At 43.3% G+C, this 23712-nt stretch overlaps 2 protein-coding genes across 5 annotated transcripts in view; both read left to right on the top strand.

Moving 5' to 3' along the window:
* The window catches only part of zmiz1a (zinc finger, MIZ-type containing 1a), a 74473-nt gene extending 58065 nt beyond the window's left edge, over positions 1-16408 (top strand). For 3 of the 4 annotated variants that reach the window (XM_061086961.1, XM_061086962.1, XM_061086964.1), the window contains 18 exons: positions 6621-6756; positions 8322-8436; positions 8558-8778; positions 8872-9073; positions 9227-9508; positions 9597-9776; positions 9898-9966; positions 10097-10262; positions 10366-10507; positions 10679-10889; positions 11063-11168; positions 11313-11473; positions 11572-11639; positions 11725-11793; positions 11875-12158; positions 12478-12671; positions 13138-13419; positions 13648-16408. In XM_061086961.1, the coding sequence (XP_060942944.1) occupies positions 6621-6756; positions 8322-8436; positions 8558-8778; positions 8872-9073; positions 9227-9508; positions 9597-9776; positions 9898-9966; positions 10097-10262; positions 10366-10507; positions 10679-10889; positions 11063-11168; positions 11313-11473; positions 11572-11639; positions 11725-11793; positions 11875-12158; positions 12478-12671; positions 13138-13419; positions 13648-13755 (2996 nt within the window). In that variant the 3' untranslated portion in view covers positions 13756-16408. Of the gene's footprint in view, positions 1-3813; positions 3948-6620; positions 6757-8321; positions 8437-8557; positions 8779-8871; positions 9074-9226; positions 9509-9596; positions 9777-9897; positions 9967-10096; positions 10263-10365; positions 10508-10678; positions 10890-11062; positions 11169-11312; positions 11474-11571; positions 11640-11724; positions 11794-11874; positions 12159-12477; positions 12672-13137; positions 13420-13647 lie in introns of those variants that run through there. The other variant, XM_061086963.1, reaches the window with a different exon arrangement.
* Positions 16409-18971: 2563 nt separating this feature from the next.
* ppifa (peptidylprolyl isomerase Fa) lies at positions 18972-22577 on the top strand. Its single transcript, XM_061087099.1, has 6 exons — positions 18972-19238; positions 20376-20406; positions 20508-20596; positions 20834-20930; positions 22113-22188; positions 22275-22577. The coding sequence occupies exons 1-6, from the start codon at positions 19095-19097 to the stop codon at positions 22408-22410; spliced, it is 573 nt and encodes a 190-aa protein (XP_060943082.1). The 5' UTR covers positions 18972-19094; the 3' UTR covers positions 22411-22577.
* The last annotated feature ends 1135 nt before the right edge of the window (positions 22578-23712 follow it).

The raw sequence follows: 23712 nt of genomic DNA, 5'->3' as shown, positions 1-23712 counted from the left end.
CGTGGAGCTGCGCACGGCTGATAAGAGCGGTTCATTCACAGCTCGCCGTTCTCCGGTGTTCCCCCTTTGCCGTCGTGTGAAGTGTTTTACTGTATAAGCACATCTTCACCAAGCCGAGACGCAGACTTGTTTGTTTACTCGCTGACACAGACCTCAGTGTCCTTATTTATTACTCTGCTTCTTCTTCTTTTTTCCCAACACATGCTTGTGTCCACATACCTTTGTGTGTTTTCCTGTTTACCTTTACATTCATTAAACGGCAGCTGTGCATATTTGCTGTGTGACTAAGATGTGCATAATGGGCGTGTGATCGTATGTAGGATCATTGTGAGCGTTGTGACAGCTCTCCGATACAGATATGGAAGGTTGTGACCCGTGCAGGCTTAGCAATGTAAGCAGGGCGCATTGACTCATCGGCCACCTGAAATTCAGACTCGAGCTGGGAAGTAGGTCAAATCCGTAGGTCGGTGCTGTAACTCCTGTCATCGCAAATGTACCCGACGCAGATCTGCAGTGCTGGGTAATGTCACTCGATACAGGATCCCAAAAAATGCGACATTAAGTGATGAACAGAGGAAGCAAGGTTTAAAAGTGCTGTCCCAGGTAAATAAGTTTGGGGAAATGTAAAAGACCAGTGTTGGAAACGGACATTAAATAACATACAAAGGAAATGAGCTTAGCGTCCTAATGCTCGTCCTCTGTTGTCCCTGACTCCTTACATAACAGCACACGAACTGACAGTATCTGACTACTGAGAAAGAGCATTTCCAGCTGCTATAAATACAATGCTAAGAAATGTTAATCTCTGTAGTGATTCAGATTGAGGTTGTTGTTTTGTTTGTTCCTTTTGTGGCCACATGTGCACATTTCCTCCCAGAGCGTCGACATTCTGCATCTCCAGCCCGATCGAGCCGTCCGTCGTCCTGCATCATGTTTGGTGTTCATGCTGATTCTCAATAACTCTGCCCCGTTTAAAAATGTGCAATTTGAACCCCCACAGAAACCAGCACCTGCAGGAGATGTCAGAGTGACTCAGGTAGAGCTATACCCTCAACTTCTGGGCTGCACCATCTCTCTGGCTTGTGTCCCACACACATCCTCACGGGGAGGGGCAGGGGGTCGGCCCTCCCCTTCCATCTCCACCTCTGTCCTCCGTTTCGCATCCTACCATCCATTCCCCCCCCCCCACCCTCCCCCAACGTCCTCATGTCTGGTGCACTGCCAGAGGATGCGGATGCAATTCTGTCAAACCGCGCAGATGAGGAGACAAAAACAAAATTATAGAAAAAATTAGAAAAGTCAGTTTAATTCTTAAAAAAAGAGACACGAAACAAGAGATTTCAATTTGCAGGCTGTCTCACTTTAAAGGCCTGTTTTTGGTTGAGTGTGATTTCTGACACAGAGCTGTCTCTCTGCAGGGCATGTTTGAGTTGTTCTGCCTCCAAGCTGTTGAGACTAAAGCCCATTTGATATGCTCTTCTCCTGGAAGAAGTTTGCTGAACAGAAAGGGGGCAGGATGGGGGATATCATTGACTGCTTAAATGGCTTCCATTACACTTCTGCAAAAAAGCATGACCTTTTTTTTTATTTCACAGGGTTTTATATCCCATCCATATTTGTATTTTGCATAATAATTTGTTCCCACAGAGCACAAAACTACCTGCCAGCGTTTTACCTTCCATCTATTGTAAATTGCTTCTTTTTTTGATCATCCCACACATTGTCTCAGAAGAAAGAAATGTCAACTTCTCCTTTACTGAAATGCTATGGACCATTTCCAGCCACTGTAGCTGCTGAGAATTTACATTAATACCTTTTCTGGCAATGTTCTTTGTACTCGCTGCAGGTAAAACCGTAGTCAAATATAGATCCTCTCTCATTACAACACGATACATCAACGGGCAGGTGTTTGGTATTTCCCAAAAAGTGCTTTAACATTTCCCCAGTTTAATCATATCTCTGTGCAGCCTCACATGCTCCCACTCAGCCCCCAGCTGCGTTGTTGTTGCAGCAAGTCGCCTGCTTTTTATTTTGGGTGTTTATTAAAAAAAATCATGTTCAATTCTTTCAGCAGATTAATGGAGGATTCGTGGATGTACATGTGGACGTATTTGTGCCTCACACATTTCAGACCATTCTTTGCTTTTAAACTCTTGCTTCTCATTTTGCTTTCATGTGGAGTGTTGACTCCCTCCCGCTTTGTTTCCGAAGGCTTGTTCGAAAGCAGAGACCCCCTCTGCTCGTTTCCATCCACAATCACATTATTCAAAGCTGCATCTGGTTCTGATCTTATCTCAAATGTAAAGTCTCTTAATAGCAAGTATCTCAAAAAACATCTTTGTGCTTGAGACCATATTTTTCAAATCTTGGAAGCTCATTAATTCTCTGTTTTCTGAAACTCCACAAATTGCCATTGTTCTTTTTTGTGCCCATTCTTTGAACTCCCCTGGCTTTTACTTTGAGTTTCTTGCAAACCCCCCCAGTGTGCATTCCCTCTTTTCGTTTTATCTTTGTACTGTAGCATTCCATCTTTCTAGTTTAAATGCTACTATTGGATCTATAACGTGTCTTAAAGGCCCCTGTCTCCCACCAACATCTGAGTGTGGTAACCCTGTATCTCCATCCTCTCCATCTCTTTCCTCATGATTCATAGTCAGGTCCGCACCAACAAGCCAGGGCTCTGAGATGAGCCTCAGTGATATGTCACTCTGCTAGATGGCAACAACGTGAAGTGAGATGATGTTACCCAGGACAACACTAGATGACTTCTACGCTATGTGAAAAGTTCAGCACTTATTTTTAAGTTTTGTCATAAATTGCACAAAACATATAACCACCTTTGTGTTCCCGTATCGTCTCCTTGCTTGGTGAGATCAGATGCCTTTTTCACGCAGAGGATGTTGTGAGCTAGAAAAGGAGAACATTTAAATTGAAGTTTTTATTGCAGTGGGAAAAGGTTTCTGCATCACTGGCAACCATATTTTGGCTTCATTTCTTGATAGCAGGAGGAAGTGGAGACTTATACCATCTATGGTTAAGACCAGTTTCCGAGTAAAGCTAAAGTAAAAAATGTCTTTGTGGTCATACAACACGTTTCGTTGAACTAGTTCACACCTGCTGCTGACTTTCATCTCTTGAATGGTTTACAGTATTACAGTAACTGCCTTGCTAAAGGGCACAGCAGTTCTGCAAAGGCTTCTCAGTTACCTCCCTGAACCTGACCCACCATTGTGGTGGATGTGCGGGCGTTCACATGTAAAACATGTCAGGTGTTAATAAACAAAGTGTGTTCACCATCGTGCAGCTATAACTGAATTATATTTGGAAACAGATAGTTGGCAATCTGTCACGATTTTAACTGGCTAATGATATGCTCGCTAGCAGAAGGCTTGCACCACACAGACACACACACACAGATGCTTGCACACACGCGGCACTGTCAGAGTTCATCGCAATTAGCATTGGGGTTTCCTTGTAAAAGGGGACTCGTACACACACTCTGTCATTAGTTAATGGGCCTTGCAGCCTGTTACCATGGCTCACTCTCCCTCCCTGCTGCTCCCAGAGGGGCGGAGGTGAGGTGAGAACGAGCCAGGGCTCCTGCTATCAGTCAGCCATACAGCAGTAAATACAGCCCGAGTGAGGAGGGCCCATATGTCTCTGGGCATTACTCCATAAAAAGCCACCGCTTCTAAGAAATGGAGCTGCGCACGCAGGGTTCAGGAGAGGTCGTGAAATCAGCTTACAGTGAGTTCTGCCCTCACTCTGCTGGTAGAGGACGGAGCAGACCACTTGTTAGCGAGAGGCCCAGAACACCAGCACACTGCAGCTTCACTCAACAAGGCTCCGGTGTTACTGTAGTCTGGAGACATTACTCACCCTGAGTTGTAGCTGTATATTTAGATAATTTTTCCTCTTATGATTATGCCTCGGCTTCCAGTTCACAGGTGAGATTAGTCTACACAAAGTCAGTGAGTGGATTTCTACGGGATCAACAGCAGCTTCTCATATAACTTTAACCGTCTCCAAACAGGAATGTCATGTCTCAGTTTACTATGATGTAATTTCTATATTTAGAAGATATGTAAGACCTATGTTTTATATTTAGTTGACTTATAACTATACTTGTGAAGCACTTTGGTCAACCAAGTTGTTTTAAATTTGCTATATAAATAAAATTGACATTGACATTGACTTTTTTACTTAAATGATCCAAAATTGTGAAAGTTACGTGAAATTTTAAAGACGCAAATGTTATTTACAGAAAAGACAAACTCTAGGTTATCAGGAAGAAAAACAAACAATGTAGATCAACAATAACTCCTGCTCCTCAGTGCTGGCACCTTTTGGGCAACACTTCTACTTTCTTACACAACAGTAAACTCTCATGTCAACACATTTTCAGAATGAGCTGGTACTTGATCCTGGAGTGTTTAGGCAAAGTCAGGCTAATCTCACCGTTTAACATTTAAACTGCACACAGAGACACAAGAAAAGCCATTGATCCTGCTCCATGTGATCAGAAGAGTAGGTCTAATTTCTCTATGAGAATCTGCTCATCATGAAGGGAAGTTAGTTTATGATGTTGTAAAATTTGGATTTGGCTCATATACTTTCCACTCACTGTCACATATCATGTTCATCTATCCTTTTTACAATCTGCATATAGTTTTAAGAAGCATTGTGGACCTTCTCTGTGACTGTGGGAGCTGCTGATGGAAAGATGGAGTGAAGTCAAAGAGGTTAACAGCGAGCATCTGACCTTGGCTTGTCTCCACCTGGTAGCTCTCACAGTGTTTGGTAGAAAGTGTACGATTTAAGGCTTCAGTGTGACCTTAAATCGGGAATAAATGGAAAAATGAGAGAGGCGAGGCCATGTATGGAGTCCACGCTATTGCATTAAATGTTTCTGTTGGCTGGATTCCATCGGTGAAGCTACAAAAATACGAACAACAGTATAGACAGATGGATCAGCAAAGTATTTAAGTTGTCAACTGTAAACATAAGACAAACTGAGAGGAATGTGGGTGTGTGCAGCGTGTGAGAATGGTTTTTACGCACACTGAACTGAAGAGATGAAGTGAGAGCAGCATGGCGGCGTAGTTGCGGGTGTGCGATGGCGTTGGCAGGGGTGAGAACAAGGTCACGCACACTGTAGTAAACTTGCTAAATATGCACGATACACAGAGCGGGTACCACGATCTATTATGAATGAATCTGCCTCGGTAGCTTGTAAGATTCGGTGGCTTGTGGCCGCGCTGATACAACATAGTCTCCCTCCGCTCTCTCTATTTCACTCATCTGCCTCTCTTTCTCTCTTTCTCTCTCTCTCCCTCAGACTGACTCCATCACTTGTGCTCAGAGCTGATCCTTAGGTCTAAATGGTGGGTTGCCAGTGGAGGAGACAGTCCCTCTGTGTGGAGGTGGTGATTTAGTGGGGAGATAAGCTCTGTGTAATGGCAGGGTGGAATAATTCCTCTTTAACTAGGAGGCTTGGCGCTCTCCACCCTCCAGAGGAAAACGTCACCACTCCTCCCTCCCCTGTTCTTTCTTCCACTTGCTTGGTAAACAAACACTTGTCAGATCGGATACCGTCACTCAGATATTAGAAGACATTATTAGCTCCATCATATAATATCATATCAAATTGTCCATGTTAAAGAGGGGGTGCTTCAACCATGTTTTTTTTCCTCGCATACATCTGTTGTTTGTTGTTTTGTAAATCTTCATCATTCATTGTGTAAGATTTTCGACATTTTCATAAACTCCACATCCTGAAATCCCAAACCTGCCTATATCAGCACTTCCAAAAACCTGGTGCATCTGGGTCTACAAAGCCAGAAATAGCATCTTAAATTATTTAATTAAGTCTGAACACTATAACCTTTCTTTTTTTGTGTAAACCGAAACTTGACTAAACAACTTTCTACTCCAAGGCGATTTATTTGAATAAGACAAGCTGCTCTGATTGATTTAAGAATGACAAGGGCACAGGAGGAGGAGGGGAGGGAGGATAAAAATAAATAAACGGGAACCTCATTAGCACCAGAAAAACATATCTAAACCCTTGTCTTTATTGAGAGGATGAGAAGACTGCATGGTCCTGAGAGATTTGAGAGGACGTGTAATGATGAATCAAGTGGTGGTGTTGAGAGGAGGAGAGTGAAGATACGACACTTCCTCGCGTGTTATCATTAAACCTGATCATTGTGTGTCTATGTGTCTGTCATGCTTCATTTCAGTCCGTCCCTCCCTGTGATAGATTTCAGTTTTACACTGCAGGAGGAGGTGGTCTGGTCTATAGCTGTTGTGCAATCCACACTCAAATAAGCAATGTAGGTTTGTTGAGTTAGGCTGCCCCCTTGAGGCTAAAGCAGTAACTTTAGGCTGAATGGCTGTGGATACAATAAACAATTCCGTTTACTGCACTGAACCAAATCTATTAACGAGATGTTGTTTTCAATGTGACCATTCGCACATGGAAACTTAAACATACACGTACTGTGCCATAACTACACAGTGCGTTTCCACGGAGGCCATATGTGTGTGTGTTTGTGCGTCTGCTGGGAAGAGACTGACGCGTGTGCATATGTGTGTGTGTCTGTGTGTTTTCCTTGCAGCCCTGCTGTCGTCGTGGTGCGAGGAGCTGGGTCGTCTCCTCCTGCTGCGTCACCAGAAGAACAGGCAGAACGAACCGCAGGGAAAAGTCCCCATGCAGCCCAGCATGAGCAGCATGAAGCCCGGCCTCACGCACAGGTCAGTGGGGCGTCTCCGACACTTCTCCTGTCACTTCAGCCCAGACTGTGCTTTTCTTACAGTCAACATCATATCAACAACCATGTGTTTTACCATCTCTCAAATTCTGCTATAATAAGTTATAATACTCATTTGAATAAGTTAGGATAATAATACTATGCCCTTTTATTCCCAACTGTTTGCAGCACACATCTGATACACCTTATACTTTTAATTTACATTCTTTTTTATTTAAAAATTATTATTCTTATTGCATTTTCTTAATACTGAGGTCCCTGGGTTGATTTAACCAGCATATTCTTTCACAAACTACTCAACTGATTTTGATGAGTTTGTTTTGAATGATGGGACATGACACAACGAAGAACTGAAACCTGTTTGAATCCTGATCAGGGGGCGGAGCCAGGATTTAAAAAAAATAGTCTTATTTCTCATTAAACAATTCTTTGATCGTGATGGAAAAAATCTGATATATTTAGGGGACTCATATTTATGAGTGTGTGAAACTTGGTGCAGCTTGGTTGAATTTAAGGGGACTGTTGAGCCGAGGTGCAGCCATGTGTCCTCGACTGGTTTTCTTTATTTAAATCCAATGTGACATTACAGACATGTACAAAAGCAATGGAGCAGAAAAGAATGTGTTCAAGAAGTTTGCCTTTTCTCAATAGTTTTAGAGGATTAATTCTCCACAACCTAATATTCACTCAGTTAAGGTTCAGTAGTGGCTCAGTCTTTGCTGAGGGATAATCCTGACTTATTTAACACACACGCCAAGACACAGAGGATTTTCCAAAGTTAGGAGAAAAGCCAGAAAGTGTTTTTGAGTGGAGCTGCTGTGATTTGGGTTTGGTGGGACGAGCCAACAGGGAAGTGAGCTGTGAGTTTTTGGAGAACATTGTGTGCTCATACCTCTCGCACGCACTCTCTCTCTCTCCCTCTCTCTCTCCCTCTCCCTCTACCTCTCTCTCTTGCTCTCTCTCCAAGAAACCCTGGAGTTAGCCAACAGTCCTGTTTGCCTCTGCTGAGGATCTTGGGATAATGTTTTGCCTTTATGAGGAAATATTGAACATGCCGTCCATTCCAAAAGCGAACCTCATGAGCGAAAACAAGCTGCTCTCCAAAAACAGCAGTCCCTCCCACCCCCCTGGCCACTTGCCTCCCCCCATGAGGACTGGGCTTGTTTATTCTATGTTAGAAACTGTCAGATTTTTGCCCTGATATTTGTTTTGGATCTAAATACTTCACATTCCATTTGCACTCTAGCGATCCATATCCAGAGAATTCTTTAAAGAAAGAAATAATTTTTAATCAGATTTAACTTTTACTGGTGAGTGTGGGCATGTGTCAGCTTATCTCACTGTGCAGCCATCGCCAAACATCCTCGCTTTCAAACTGAAAACCGAACATGTCAAATTGCCCAACATTTTGGCAAAAAAGAATTCCCACATTATTCACATTTTTGGACGGTTATGCGCCTCCTGGTGGCTTCTCTTGACTCTTTTCCTAGCCAAATAGAAATTTAAAGTGACACCAGGCTCATGTTTGTGTTTTGATCTACTTTCCAGTGATGGATCCTTTCCCTATGACTCTGTCCCCTGGCAACAAAACACCAACCAGCCCCCTGGGTCGCTGTCCGTGGTGACAACGGTGTGGGGCGTGACCAATACGTCACAGAGTCAGGTATGTCCATGCATGAACAGCATCCACAGTCAATGCTTGACTCACAAGGGTTGTCTCCTTTGTTTGATTTATAAACCCTAATGAATGTTTTTCCCCCTGTTTGATGCTCTGTTAAATCCAGGTGCACGGTAATCCGATGGCAAACAGCAATAACCCCATGAATCCTGGGGGTAACCCTATGGGACCAGGTATGTCTGCCAGCGGAGCAGGACTCAACTCACCTCAGTTCAGTGCTCAGCAGCAACAGTTCCAAAACAAAGGCGGCTCCAACCAACAGTACATGCAGCAGGGCATGTACGGCAGGCCTGGCTACCCTGGTGGTCCTGGGGGATACAGCGGAAGGTGAGACACTCGATGATGGCCTTAACATAATGTTAAAATCAAGCATAACAATCTACAATAATGATTAAAAACTGCAATCTGTTTTTTTAACAGTTATTCCGGAGGCCCAAACACTCCTCAAGGAGGGATGGGAATGACCTCCCACTCACGTCCTTCTGGTGACTTCACGCAGCCAGCTGCCGCTGCCGCAGCAGCTGCCGTCGCTGCCGCTGCTGCTACGGCAACGGCCACAGCAACAGCCACGGTAGCCGCTATGCAGGAAACCCAGAATAAAGATATGAACCAGTATGGACAGGTACAGAACACACCTGCTGACATGTCTACAGCTGCATATATTTACCAAAAGAGAATGTCAAACACAAATATACACATTAACCTATTACCCAGCCACCTGTTGTAGACACAGAACAATCATGTTAAATGCTTAAACCTTCTGTTTTGCCTCCAGATGTGTTCATCGTTCCAAATGGGCCCAACTCAGACCTACAACAGCCAGTTCATGAACCAGCCAGGCCCACGAGGGCCCCCTGGAGGCATGAATCCAGCCAGCATGGGATCAGGCATGAGCAACCCCAACATGAGTGGTCCTCCCATGGGCATGAACCAGTCTCGAACCCCAGGCATGGGGCCGTTTGGAGCTCACGGCCAGAGGATGCCACAGCAGGGGTATCCTGGAGTACCTCGACAGGGTGTGCCCATGCAGGGGATGAAGAGGTCGTATCCTGGGGAGGTGAGTGTAAAACATTGGCCTGGAAATCTTTCTCTGTAGCACCTGAAACATATACCTGATACATTTTTCTTTCACTTCCACTCTCCAGGCAAGTTACGCAACCCAGCAATACGGGCCCAACAGTCAGTTCCCGCCACAGCAGGGGCAGTACCCGTCATCAAACCCCTCCAGGCCGCTGTCCTCTCCAAACTACCCTGGGCAGAGGATGCCAGGGCAGCAGAGCCAGGGACAGTACCCCCCCGGGATGCCCATGGGCCAGTATTATAAGGTCTGTTGTGTCACACCGTTCATCCATTTGTCAAATTTTTTGTATACTATTTTGTGAGAAACCATATGTTTTATGTCTATAAATCTGTATCAAATTATTAAATCATTGAATTAATTTACAGCAAGAGCCCTTCAATGGTCAGAGCACCAACTTCTCTGGAGGCGGTTACTCCTACGGTCAAGGTAATGGGGTAAGTTCTCACATCAGACCCAAAAACAAGTTCTATTTGCTAACCATAGCGTGCCAAGATCTTCAGCTCAGTCATGAATGAGTTGCTTTTATTCAGATGTTTTCATTATGCACTTTCCTGCCTCTCACAGCCTCCCCGGCCCGTAAACTACCCCCACTCCCCTGTCCCTGGAAACCCCACACCCCCCATGACCCCAGGAAGTAGCATCCCTCCGTACCTGTCGCCAAACCAGGATGTGAAACCCCCGTTTCCACCCGACATGAAACCAAATATGACAGCACTACCGCCCCCTCCGAGTGAGTACACCAGCAGTACTGAAGCAACTGGGTCATTTCTGGCATTTCATCCTCATCTGCGTGACCTTAACCCCCCCCTCCCTGTTTTTCTTCTGTCCTCCAGGTAACCCCAACGAAGAGCTGCGGCTGACATTCCCCGTCAGGGATGGAGTGGTGCTGGAGCCGTTCCGCCTGGAGCACAACCTGGCTGTCAGTAACCACGTCTTCCACCTTCGACCCTCCGTCCACCAGACCCTCATGTGGAGGTTTGCTCACCACACAGACCTTTGACTTATGAATCTTTTATCTGTAACTTTTAAAAGGATTTTATATGCATGAAGAAGTGCGCTGACTGGATGTTATTGGCATGTTATTATGAGTTTTTTAAATAATATTGCTACTTAACCGCTGACTCTCTTGTCGTGTAACTTCCATAGGTCTGACCTTGAGCTGCAGTTTAAGTGCTACCACCACGAAGACAGGCAGATGAACACCAACTGGCCCGCCTCCGTCCAGGTCAGCGTCAACGCCACGCCTCTCACCATTGAGCGGGGCGACAACAAAACCTCCCACAAAGCCCTGCACCTGAAGCACGTATGCCAACCTGGGAGAAACACCATCCAGATTACAGTCACGGCCTGCTGCTGTGTGAGTGCACCCGCTCGACATGATGTAAAACCTCTAAAATTACAAGTCTCATAATTCTGTTCTTAAACCTCTGCTTTGTTGATTTTGACTGAACTATGTACAGTCAATGTGTGGAATAGACTTGGATGTTAGAAGACAGATTTGTTTTCTCATCTTGCCGTGTTGCTTTGCAGTCCCACCTGTTTGTGCTGCAGCTGGTCCACAGACCATCTGTGCGCTCTGTCCTCCAGGGGCTCCTGAAGAAGAGGCTCCTTCCTGCAGAACACTGCATCACCAAGGGTACGGCTCATTTTGTCTCTCTGTGTAGTTAATATGCAGAAGCACATCTTAATGAGACGGCCACACAACCTGTTTTCTCTTCATGTCTTGCTTTAAAATATGTCTTGCGGTGCAAATATTCACGCCTCATCTTCTTTGGTTCAGTTAAGAGGAACTTCAGCAGTGTGGCGGCCTCGGCAGGCAACACCACTCTGAACGGGGAAGATGGCGTGGAGCAGACGGCCATCAAAGTGTCGCTGAAATGTCCCATCACCTTCCGACGCATCCAGCTACCGGCACGAGGGCACGACTGCAAACACGTCCAGGTCTGTTCGGATTTAAAGAAGCTGTGATACGTTTTATTAATGAACACTGGCATTGTGCGTCGCTGTAAATACTAAAGTTGTGATGTTGTTCTCCACAGTGTTTTGATCTGGAGTCCTACTTACAGCTCAACTGTGAGCGGGGGACATGGAGGTGTCCTGTGTGCAAGTAAGTGTCTGGATTTAAAGATAGGATAACCAGTAAGAAAGGCCTCTTTTAGATTTGTTCTAATAAATTGTTTTTCTCTCTTCAGTAAAACGGCATTACTAGAAGGTCTGGAGGTGGACCAGTACATGTGGGGAATCCTCAACGCCATACAAAAGTACGTTTCTCCTCTTTTACCAGCTGAATCCAACTTACATAATATAATTTAACCAACAAAATGTTTTTCCTCCACCTCCAGCTCAGAGTTTGAAGAGGTCACTATAGACCCGACATGTAGCTGGCGACCTGTCCCCATCAAGTCCGAGCTACACATCAAAGAGGATCCCGACGGACCGCTCACCAAGCGCTTCAAGACCATGAGCCCCAGTCAGATGACCATGCCCAATGTGATGGAGATGATCGCCCAGCTAGGGCCTGGTCCCGGCCCAGGACCCGGCCCTGGACCTGGTCCCGGTCCCAGTCCCTACCCTCCACACCCTAGTCAACATACGAGTGGGAACGGCGGTGATTACCCAGGAGCAGGTACCAGGAAGCCCACAGAATCCTGCTGCGTTGATAAATAACAGGATATGTTTTGCATTTTACAACAGGAACCATTGATATGTCTCTGGTGCATTGCAACAAAGAAACAGCCTCAAGGAGAGTTTTAATGCTGAACCTGTTTTAAAATGTTGTCAGCTCGTCACTCTGATAAATGTTTAATAACATTAAAAAAAAGGATGTATCCTGTTATGTAACCTCTTTGAAAAGATAACTTTTTAAAAACTAAATTAATGATTCATCAAACGACTGCAGTTTAGCCTTCTGACTAAACCAAATGTTTGTGCTTTGATCCTGACAGGCAACAGTTACCACAGCCAGGGGCACTTTGACTTCCCTCACGGGAACCCCTCCGGTGGTGGGGGTGCAGGAGGCGGCGGAGGTGGTCCCCCTATGAGTGACTTCATCCACGGCCCCCAGCTCTCGCACCCCCCGGATGGACATGGCGGCCTCCACTCGCAGGACAAGCCCCTGAGCCACAGCATGAACGATGCGGTGAGTAAATGTTTTTAGGAACAGTTCACTGCTCATAGAACTAGTTTAATTTAGGATTATTTATGGTGTTTATTGATCTACTGCTGAGTTATTTTGTCCTGTAGCTTAAGTCTTTGCCTCAGTTTGTAGTAGACAATGTGCCACACTGGCTCCGGTTTGTGACGTGAGCTGCAGCCGGTGCCTGGAGCCAGCGTGTGTGCTCAGTCATGCTCACATGCTCATGTCACCGTATAATGTTGCAGCTGTACATGTCTGCTGATCACAGCTTCCATTTAGAGGGCCTGTTCCATATTATTCACGCTGGAACTCATTTTGCTTTTCCTCTTCTTCCCACGCAACACCTCCCTCCTCCTCCTCCTCCTCCCATAACACTCTCTCCCTCTGCTCTCTCTTTCTCTCTCTCGCTGTTTCTTCCGTCCTCCTCCTTATTTTTCATCCTCCCTCCATACCTCCCTCGCACCTCCAGATGTCCCATCCCGATCAGTCCCATAGCTCCATGCAGCAGAGCTTGCATGCGTCTCCCCACCCCGGCAGCCAAACAGGGCCGCCCTTACACCACGGCGGCCAGTCAGGGCAGCCCTTGCATCACGGCGGCCCGTCATCGCAGCCGCATCGCCAGCCTGGGCCGCCGCCGCTGCCTCAGCAGGCCGGGCCGAACAGTCACCCCCACGGCGATCTGAACTTTAACCCCTCCTCAGATGGGCAGATGGGGCAGGGAGCGCAGGATATGCCTGAACCCTCCCTGGATGTAAGTGTGTCGGCTTTGCGTGTTACGAGCTAACGTCGTCTGCTGCAGCTGCTCTCATCTCTCTGCTGTGTGCTCGGCTTGTGTTTGATTCTCCGAGCGTCCGAGCCGCGGTGTTCGTGTTAACGTGTAACTTCACCGGACGCATTATTCCAAGCGTCAGAAAGATGCATGTGTTTCCAGGTTGTGTAGATTTGCCTCTCATCCTCTCCTTCTCTCTTTTGTCCTCAGCTGCTTCCAGAGCTGGCCAACCCGGACGAGTTACTATCGTACCTGGACCCCCCCGACCTCCCCGCCAACAGCAACGACGACCTTCTCTCCCTCTTTGAGAACAACTAGCCCCTCCCCCTCCCGTACGAACCCTCCTGCGCCTCCAGGAGCGGTGACGTGTTTGACTGTCCGTCCACAGACACTTCACCCCCCTCCTCCAAATAGACACTTCAAGCAGCTTCCGATGCTCATACACACACACACACACAGATACAGTGTGGGAGGGGGGGCCCGGCGGAAAAGAGGGGCACCTGTTTTGGGAACTCCCAACGGAGAACGCAGGAACGCCGCTCATCTCCGAGCTGCCCCTCCCTCTTTCTTGTTCCTCCTGTAAAGATTCCACGCACCAGTTCCTACGCCTCTGACTCGAAACACACACAATTTACAGCCATGTTATGGCGGGCACTAAAATGATATTATATATATACATATATATGATATTTGTGACTTTTCAACTGAAAACTGTGCAGCTATAATCGTCTTGTGTGACAACACAGAGGAGAGCGGAGCCTTTGTGGGCTTCAGGAAAAAGTGTTGTAGCTTTGTTTTTATTTTTTGTTTTGTTTTTTTTAAATTATAATTTTCCTTTTGTGAAAAAAAACGAAAAGTCCAAGGGAAAAACATTGTCTTGTAAGAGTGTTTTTATCCTGTTTGAGATGTGTTCTTCCAAAACTTTGGCACATGCCATGCCCTTTGACCCCCCAGTGTGTGTGAGTCTGTGAGTGTGTGAGTTTGTTAGTGTGTGTGTGTGTGAGAGAGAGCGAGAGAGCAAGATGAATAACTGGAGCTCATCAGAATCCCAGCACTGAAAGGATGAGCTTAAATGTCCTCCGGTGTCAACAGAGGAAAAAAGTGCGCGCTGTGCAACGTTGTGTGTGAGCGTGTCGTTATGTGTGTGAGTATATATACATATTTCTGTGTGTTTGTTTTATGTCTTCCCTTTTGTTTGCATGTGAACGTTAGTGAAAGACGGCGGGGGGGGAGAGAAAGTTGGAGAACGGAGGAGGGAAGAGAAACATCGACTGTTATAACCGTCTCTCTCTCTCCACCCGTCTGTAGCTCGCCCTCACCGAACCCTGCACCAGTTTGTTCTCAAGTGCATGTGTGCCAACGGCTCCTGTTGTCTTAGTCCAGCCTCAACGTGCTTGATCAAATCATTTTCTCTCACGTCTTGATATTTATTATTTTATTTCGTTGTTTTTTTTTTTAGCTGTTGTCCTTTTTAAAAAAAGTGTTTTACCTTTTGTCCCAAGTCGAAATGAATCAGACACACGTCACCAAAGTTTTTTCGTCAAGGTTTCGACATCCGGCAGATCATTTGAAATCGCTGTGTTTTATACAACCGTCTGCGTGATCGTCCCGAGCTTCCTGTTTCTTCGTTTTCTTTTCACATCTTATTGGGGAAAAACATTCTGCATGATCCAACAGTGTTTCCAGAGCTGTTGTAAATACCCTTTGTGAATACTCCCTTTGTGAGTACTGTACAGTGCTGTACCTAATCTATTACTGCAACTCCACGGTACTGTATGTCTGTCCAGGACTACACACACTCACAGACACACACAGAATCCCTTATAACTAACATTGTAACCGATTGATCCAAACGCACTCTCACTGGCCTTGTACCCTGTGTATTGTGTACAGTTTCTTTCCATTAGCCTGTGACAATGCATCAGCAAAAAAAGGAATATTTGAATTATTCTGCAAGAAAGTTGTGATTAATTTTTGTTTTATTTCATACATGTATGTGTACAAAAGTTAGCAGGGTTTTTTTGTCTAAAATTCTGCAGCCTCGAGTTCCAAAATTCTCCAAAAATGATTTAATATTATTGTTCTTGGAACAAGTGACCTCGTCCTCTTTATTTAAAGTGCGAATGTGCAAACTGATTGTTTCGAGGCCTGATAATGAGCTTTGATAACCATACTGAGCAAAAACAAGTGTGAATATGATTTTCATCACATTTTATATTGTTCTGCGGGTTAAGTTATTATTTGTGTCCAATGTTTTTTTAATGATATAATTTGGTTTACACGGTTTTATGCAGTACCATCAGTGAATTTTAAAACATGCTGGTGGGTGAAATTTGCCCCGTTTTGATATTTGAAGAACCTGATCGGGCTTCGCTGTATTGTCAGAGTCGATAGAATCACCGGGTTTCACAGTCGAGGGATCACATGTTGTTTGTTTCTATGTTTGTCGCAGACAGTGCACTGCCTCATCACAATGTTTTATTTGCCTACACAGTGTGTAACTGTAACCTCTCACAAAAATCACATGTGCGTAATCTGAGCGACACAAATCGTACTGTCCGATCGCAGCCGTTGGAAGCTGAGCTGAGGATCTGAAAGAGGATTAATATTGTAAAGTGATCATTTGAGGGAGACCCTTCTCCCGTTCGCATCACGAGGAAAGGTCGTGGCTGAGGGACGTAAGGGACACGTGTATATACTGTAAATGACAAATAGAGACACGTTAACAGAAATGTATTCATTTTCTCCAGGGGGAGTGTGCATAGTGTATTTAGAATTTGTAAAGCTTGCATCCTCCTGTCAGACATTGAATTGGGAAAATGTGTTTGATTGCGTCTGTGCGGACCTCTCTAACCACGCCTGTTCATTTATGTAAGATACTTTATGTGCCCCTCCACGCGGGGTTTCCGAGAAAAAAAAATCAAGACAATTTTTCTTTTGTGTAATATTAAAACTTCTGTGTATTTCTCTATTACCTGTGTACTTTATAAAGGTGCTACGAAATTATCAAAACCTTTTGAGGTATAATTGGGACTTGGAGACATGGAACTCTGAGTGGCTCTTAAAGGGTTGTTTCCAAATTTACAGTTTGTAAAAAAGATTTTTGTCAAATTTATAATTTTTATGCAATTTGGCAAAATATGCTATAAGGTACAATCTGAAGTGATTGGCACAACAGGTGGCAGTTGTCTCTTTGGTTTTGTACATTCTATGTACAATCATTTCATATTCTAAACTGGTCAGAAAAACATTGTGATTTTTAGTCTTGCAAATCTGTATGTAGTTAGATGATGTGACATCCTAATATTTATCTAATAAATATGTATTCAGATGAAACACAATTAATGGCCTCTGTGTCTTTTGGCATTTAATATAATATGTTACATATTCTATATTCAACTTTATATACATAGCATTAGATTCATGATTCCAGAGCGTCATTGCGCAAGCGCAAGGGTCGAGAGAGTTTCAAATGTAAAAATACAAATATATACAAATAATCAGCTATATAATCAAATCTAAACATAAGTAAAAGTCGTATAAAATAAAATTACTCCGAAAATTATAAGTAACAAGTCGAGGTAAAGAGTGTGCAGAGAGTATACGATAGTAGAGTTGATGTTTAATAAATAATATGAATCTTGGACAGTTGTCATGCGATAGTTTGGTTATCTTTTCGCCCAGGTATAATATTGAAAAACTCATGAGACCTCATCAGGAACACCTTGACATCGAGACGTTACAATTTTAGCAGGTTATTGTTTTATTTCCTAAACCTCCCACATGGTGTCGCTGTATGTTTCATCTTTATCCAGCTGCTTTGATACAAGATATTCCTTCCAGCCTGAGAGCAGTTAGAGGCCAAACTGCATCTGATACAGATTAACTGTATTCAAACAATTTGCTGCTGTAAAAAAAAGGAAAAAAGGTGGGATGAGGGAAAGATGCCAGTGAGCTGGAAAGAGGCGATGATCATTCCAGTCAGAAAGCATAGGACTGGAAACTGCAGAGCAACGGCTCTGACACCACACGCAGGGGCGGCTCCTGGTACAGGCGACATAGGCGGTTGCCTATGGTGAAAAATGCCGAGAGGGCGGCACAAGAGACCGAATTATCATGACGTGACACATGCAATGTAAAACAATAAATTTACGTCACACCATCATCCTATAACCCCGGGACGCACCGGAGGTAGAAGCGCCGCGACATACATCTTTTGTTATAGAAAAAACATAGATGACTCAAACTGTATTCTCCATCATGATCAACACAGTGCCTGAATTTGTAAAGTGAATATGTGGAGATGATGGAACTTTGTTGAAAACATAGAAACTGTTAAAGTTCCTGTTGAGAAAGTTCAGGCTGCTGCTCTGCCCAGTGATTCTGACTCTTTCATAGGAAAACTTGAAAAACTAAATCATTATTAGACTTTACTTGTATTTTACTAATCATTTAGTTTTTTTTCTTCATATTTTCCAACAGTTGGATCAAATAGCAACATGTAAAACTTCGAATTATCTCTTGGAAAACTTTTGTATTTTATTTGCTCATTTTTAAATACTGTATTTTAGAAGAATAGTACAGAACATACTGTATGTGGGATCACATGTGATCATGTGATGAAAGGATATGATTCTCCAACTGACAATGACACCATAAATGACTTAAAGCTTATGGCTCTTCGGTTGCTCCTGACCGCACTATTATTATTCATAGATTTATATTATCATTTTGAAGTAGTTTTATTAGTTGGTTTTATTTGACAAATATACTTTATGTTGATTTGAATTAAAATGGGGTCCTATTCACCAAACAATAATAATAATAATTGTATTACTATTATTTTGTGTGATTGTGTGGTCCTTAGTAGTAATAGTAGAAGTATTGTTATAATAACAATAATTAGGGCCCGAGCACTGAAAGGCACTGACAGACAGTGAGGCCCTATTGAAATTGTAAGGATTATTATTATTATTCAGGCAAAAGAGTTGCGCAGTTAACTCCTGCGCAGAAGTGAACTGCGCAGGATTAATTTAATTTAATTTAATGTAATTTAATTTGTCATTATTATTGACAAATAAAACTTCTTTAAACTGTGTAATAATTATCTATAAAGAATGATATATAATTTGAGCATGTTAAAGCCCTCAAAAAGCCAATTAATTTCCCTGAATAATAATAATAATCTTTACAATTTCAATAGGGCCTCACTGTCTAAGCTGTCAGAGCCTGTCAGTGCTAGGGCCCTAATTATTGTTATTATAACAATACTTCTACTATTACTACTAAGGACCACACAATCACAGAAAATAATAGTAATACAATTATTATTATTAATATTATTATTATTATTATTGTTTGGTGAATAGGACCGTTTGAATTCAAATTAATATAAATTATATTTGTCAAATAAAACCAACTCATAAAACAGCTTCAAAATGAATGGACACTGAGGGGGAGGAACTTAAACAGCAGGTGGCAGTAAAGTGAACTTCCTGGATGCCGACTGTCGTAAAACCCCTCAGAGAAGAAGAAGAAGAAGATGAGCAGGAGCATGAGCAGGAGGAGAAGAAGGAGAAGAAGAAGAAGAAGACGTCACATGTAAACAGCAGCAGCAGCAGCAGCAGTAACCGGAAGTGATGTTCATGTGACCAGAGATGAATCGGATGAAAAGTCGTGTGCGGTTCAGTTCTGTGGGGATCGCAGCAGCCAGACTCTTCTCCTCCGGAAGCCGCTCCAACCCGCAAGTGTTCCTGGACATCGAGGCTGAGTCCGAGCCTCTGGGCAGAATCATCATCCAGGTACAAGCTCACACTGGGAGTGAACTGGTTCTGACCACACACTGCATCAGAGACTGGATGTAAACAGCTACCTTATATAGAAGGGTAGAGTACATAATAAGCTACAATCCACACACTGTACATAATAAGGTACCGTAAAGAAACAGGTACAGACAACACACTGGACCATAGACTGGATATATACAGGACTGTGCATAAAAACAGACTGTATATGAATAGGTAAAAATCAAAGTGGGCCATAGACTGGATATAAAAAGGTACAAACTCTAGACTGTATCACACACTGGGTTAGAGACTGTACATAAAATGGTACCGTATACAAAAAGGTACCTTATATAAAGGGTTAATGTACATAATAAGGTGCAGTAAATAATCAGGTACAGACAACACACTTTTATATAAAAAGGCACGATAAGGTACTGTATATGAAAAGGTAATGTAAATAAAAAAAGACTATATAAAACGGGGCCATACATAAAAAGGTAAAAATCAAAGTGGGTCATAGACTGTATATAAGAAGGTACAAACTCTAGACTGTATCAAACACTGGGTTAGAGACTGTACATAAAATGGTACCGTATACAAAAAGGTACCTTATATAAAGGGGTAATGTACATAATAAGGTACTGTATATAAAAAGGGACCGTATACAAAAAGGTAAAAATCAAAGACTGTACCATAGACTGTATATAAATAGGTACGAACCCACAAACTGTATATAAAGAGGTAGTGTACATATTAAGGTACAAACCACACAATGTACATAAAAAGGTACAGTTTATAAACAGGTACAGGCCACACACTTTATATAAAAAGGGACTGTATATGAAAAGCTAATGTAAATAAAAAAAGACTATATAAAACGGGGCCATACATAAAAAGGTAAAAATCAAAGTGGGTCATAGACTGTATATAAGAAGGTACAAACTATAGACTGTATCACACACTGGGTTAGAGACTGTACATAAAATGGTTGTATATAGAAAAGGTACAAATCAAAGACTGGACCATAGACTGTTTAAAAAGGTAGTGTACATATGAAGGGACTGTATATAATATGGGACTGTATATAAATATGTACAAACACACACCTTCCCAGTGCTGCACCAGTGACTGTAAACTTCCTTTATGTTGCAGCTGAATGCAGATGTTGTCCCAAAGACGGCAGGTGAGTTCAACTGTGTTTCTTCTCATAAATAACTGTTGATTAAAGTAAACACACATTTTGATTGAATTCTGATGATTTATTATGTGTTTGCATTTCAACAGAAAACTTCCGAGCTCTGTGCACAGGGGAACATGGCTTTGGATTCAAGGGCTGTATGTTTCACAGAGTCATCCCTCAGTTCATGTGTCAGGTGAGTGACTTCATATCTAATGATCCATCATATTGGACTTTCCCTTTAGTGGTAGAATTATACTGCAATCATTATTGTGTTACTACCAAGCACTATTTTGTGTTTTTAGCTGGAGAAATATCCTGTGCACGTGTAAACGTTTTGTAGCTGAGGAAATATTTTGTGCACATGTGAACGTTTTGTGCACACAGATATAATCGTGCTCTGTACTGATGGATTTAATGTTTTCCGGGACAGGGAGGAGATTTCACCAAACACAACGGCACAGGAGGGAAATCTATATACGGGAAAACGTTCAGAGATGAAAACTTCAAGTTAAAACACACTGGTCCAGGTGCGTCTTCACACAGCTTCTCTGACACTGTTACTCCACGAATTCAGAGGACACAAACAAACTATTCTTCATCTGTAATCCATCCAAGCTGCATAGCTATTACATAACACAGATTTGTGTGCAGATCCACAAGCTACCTGATGTGTTTCAGGAGATAACAAGAAAAAAAAAAGCTTTTCCAACTAGAATCAAATATTTATTATTTTTGGAAGGTCCCTGTGCTGCTGCTGAAACAATCAGTCAATATCGCAGACGGGCAGGAAATGGATCAGCTATTGTATTCAGTCTGTTATTTAACAAGAGCCCATTTCCACTGACATTTGCAAGACTAAACCATTATTAGATGATAAATTATATTGATATCAGTTAATGATATGGATCGTGAATGCTGTTACTCTCAGGCTGGTGGGGGGGCGCTGCTCTGAGGAGCTGTGTACCGATCGATTCCCTCTCAAAGGCTTGAGTTGCGTCAAAGTTTCTTCCACTCTGGTCCTTGTCTGTCCATCTTTCCCTCCGCTTTCTTTTTCCTCATGCTGCCCCCTGTAGGATGGACTGTCCCTTCGATCGTGTAACGTACGAAGGCAGTTTCCACTCATTGACGGCTGTCTTCACACTGTCCCAATTGTGTTTGAAATGGGTCCTATGGAGCATCTCATTTCAAATTCCTGGATTCCTCTGTAATTCCGCAGTGAGGGACAATGTCTCTGAGACACATAGAGAGCTGGACCTTCAGTTTTTCCTGGTGCTGATGTTGTCTGTGCAGCTCTTCAGAGGATTTACCAGCTCGACCCCTCTAATAAATAGCAGCTCATTTAGTTTCTATCAGATTTTTTTATTTTAGTACATCTGACTCTCCACTAGATGGCAGTGCCTAATCTCGTGCAGCTCTAACATAATATTGGCTGTATAGATTTTTCCAATCCCAGATGAATGACTCACTTTTTATCAGCTCAGCTATTATTAATCAAAATAACACATTATTTCAAAGGAACTTAATCCTCATGCTGATTGTTCGGGGCTTTGTTTTAAATTGTTTTATAATCAGTTTGTGAAAGGAAACTCAGGTTGTTTTTCTAACACAGTTACTGACTTACGTCATGCTTTGGTTTTGCTCTGTCAGGCCTAAAACTTCCCTGAATCGGTGGTTTATTGATTTACTCTTTTGGTTTTTGATGTCTGCAGGAACTCTTTCCATGGCGAACTCAGGGCCACACACCAACGGCTCCCAGTTCTTCATATGCACGAATAAAACCGAATGGTAAACGCTTTGCAGAACTTTTTAAATCACGTGTCTCGCCTCTGCACTCGCTGACATGTCTTTTTTTTCGGTCCCTCCTCTGACAGGCTGGATGGTAAACATGTGGTGTTCGGGCAGGTGACGGCAGGCATGGACGTGGTCACCAAGATGGAATCCTTTGGTTTACACGATGGCGGCGTGATCAAGAAAATTGTCATAAGTGATTGTGGTGAGATCAAATGACACCTCACTTGTGGACTCCTGTGGGATGACTCAGTCCAAAGCCATCTGGTATTTTTAATCCGTCTTTCCTCCTGTACCCATAAAACCTTCAAGGAGATATGAAAAGAATCTGGTATCAAATGTTTATATTGTGTGTTTGCTTTTAAATGAAGTTATAATGCAATGACTGGGAGTTTAATTGATATATTTATACATCTTTCTTTTCAAAGCTTTAACTGCCCTCTGAAAGTTTGTTATTATGTGATCACTCACCAATCACTGCCAAATAAATGAACATTTCAGATTTTATAAGTCTGGTCTTGGTACGGGACGTTTCCTCTCTTGTACCAGTAACTCTGCCGGTTTGAAAGCTTCCTGGAAACGATCCAGCGGCTTTTTTTAGACGCCGGCTCTCCAGCATGACCGACTTCCTGTCCCATCCGAGCAGGATGTGACATCACGTGACATCCACGGACAGTGGAGCTGGAACATCACATGAAAGCAGCTGCTGGATGATGGACATGTGGACTGACAGAGAGAATTCAGCTGGAATGGTAGAGAACCCTGTGGAGAGGTTGTGTAGTGAGCAGCTCGTCCTGCACAGCAGTGTGTGGAGGAGACGGAGACAGAGAGGAAAGCCAGGACATGTCTGAGAGCCAGAGACTGGGTGGTGCTGCTTATCGAGCTAATACTTTATGAAAGTAAATAATGAAGCAACGTGAAAAAAGCAGCTTTCGCCCCCTAAATGAAACCATATGCGTGCTGACCTTCCACCGTTTGTTTGAATTCTCAGATTACATTGTTGCCATAGAGACTTTGCAGCCCTCGCTCTGTTTGAGAGAGAGATGTTGTAACAAACTTGATATAATTTGCGTCCCCACCCTCTGGTTTAGTTTAGTTATTTGGAATGCATGTCCAATATTGTGCATGGAAACTTGGCCGGAGAGACGCGGCGCCTGGGCCAATGTTTAATACACATGCAAAACAGTGACATCTTTAAAATTGCTGTGAATGTTTATATTTGAGACGCAGCACACATTTCAGTCCTCTTGGTGTTTTGGTTTTAAATGTCCACACTTTGACTCTAAAGTGTTGAAATGAAGTCCTGGCAGCTCGGCGCCGCTTTTATCTTTCATCACTTTGACAGAAAGTAAGAAAAAGAAGGTCCAGACCTCGTCTGCGTTACACAACAACCAGGAATCAACCTTTAAAATCTGATTTCATCACAATCTATACGTTTGTGTGACGCTTTCAAAGACTCTGAGCTGAGGGACTTTGAAAACAAATTCTCACCGTGATGAATACAGCACAGGAGACAGGAGC

The sequence above is a fragment of the Limanda limanda genome, chromosome 15 (assembly GCF_963576545.1).
Source record: "Limanda limanda chromosome 15, fLimLim1.1, whole genome shotgun sequence".
In the NCBI taxonomy this organism is placed as follows: Eukaryota; Metazoa; Chordata; class Actinopteri; order Pleuronectiformes; family Pleuronectidae; genus Limanda; species Limanda limanda.
The sequence above is the reverse complement of the archived record's forward strand: the minus strand, read 5'-3'. Positions and strand labels throughout refer to the sequence as shown.

Coding starts and splice junctions, on each gene's coding strand:
- ppifa (XM_061087099.1), top strand. CDS start 19,095: ATGAATCGGATGAAAAGTCGTGTGCGGTTCAGTTCTGTGGGGATCGCA. Junction 19,239..20,375: donor TGGGCAGAATCATCATCCAG/GTACAAGCTCAC, acceptor TTTATGTTGCAG/CTGAATGCAGATGTTGTCCC. Junction 22,189..22,274: donor TGCACGAATAAAACCGAATG/GTAAACGCTTTG, acceptor CTCCTCTGACAG/GCTGGATGGTAAACATGTGG.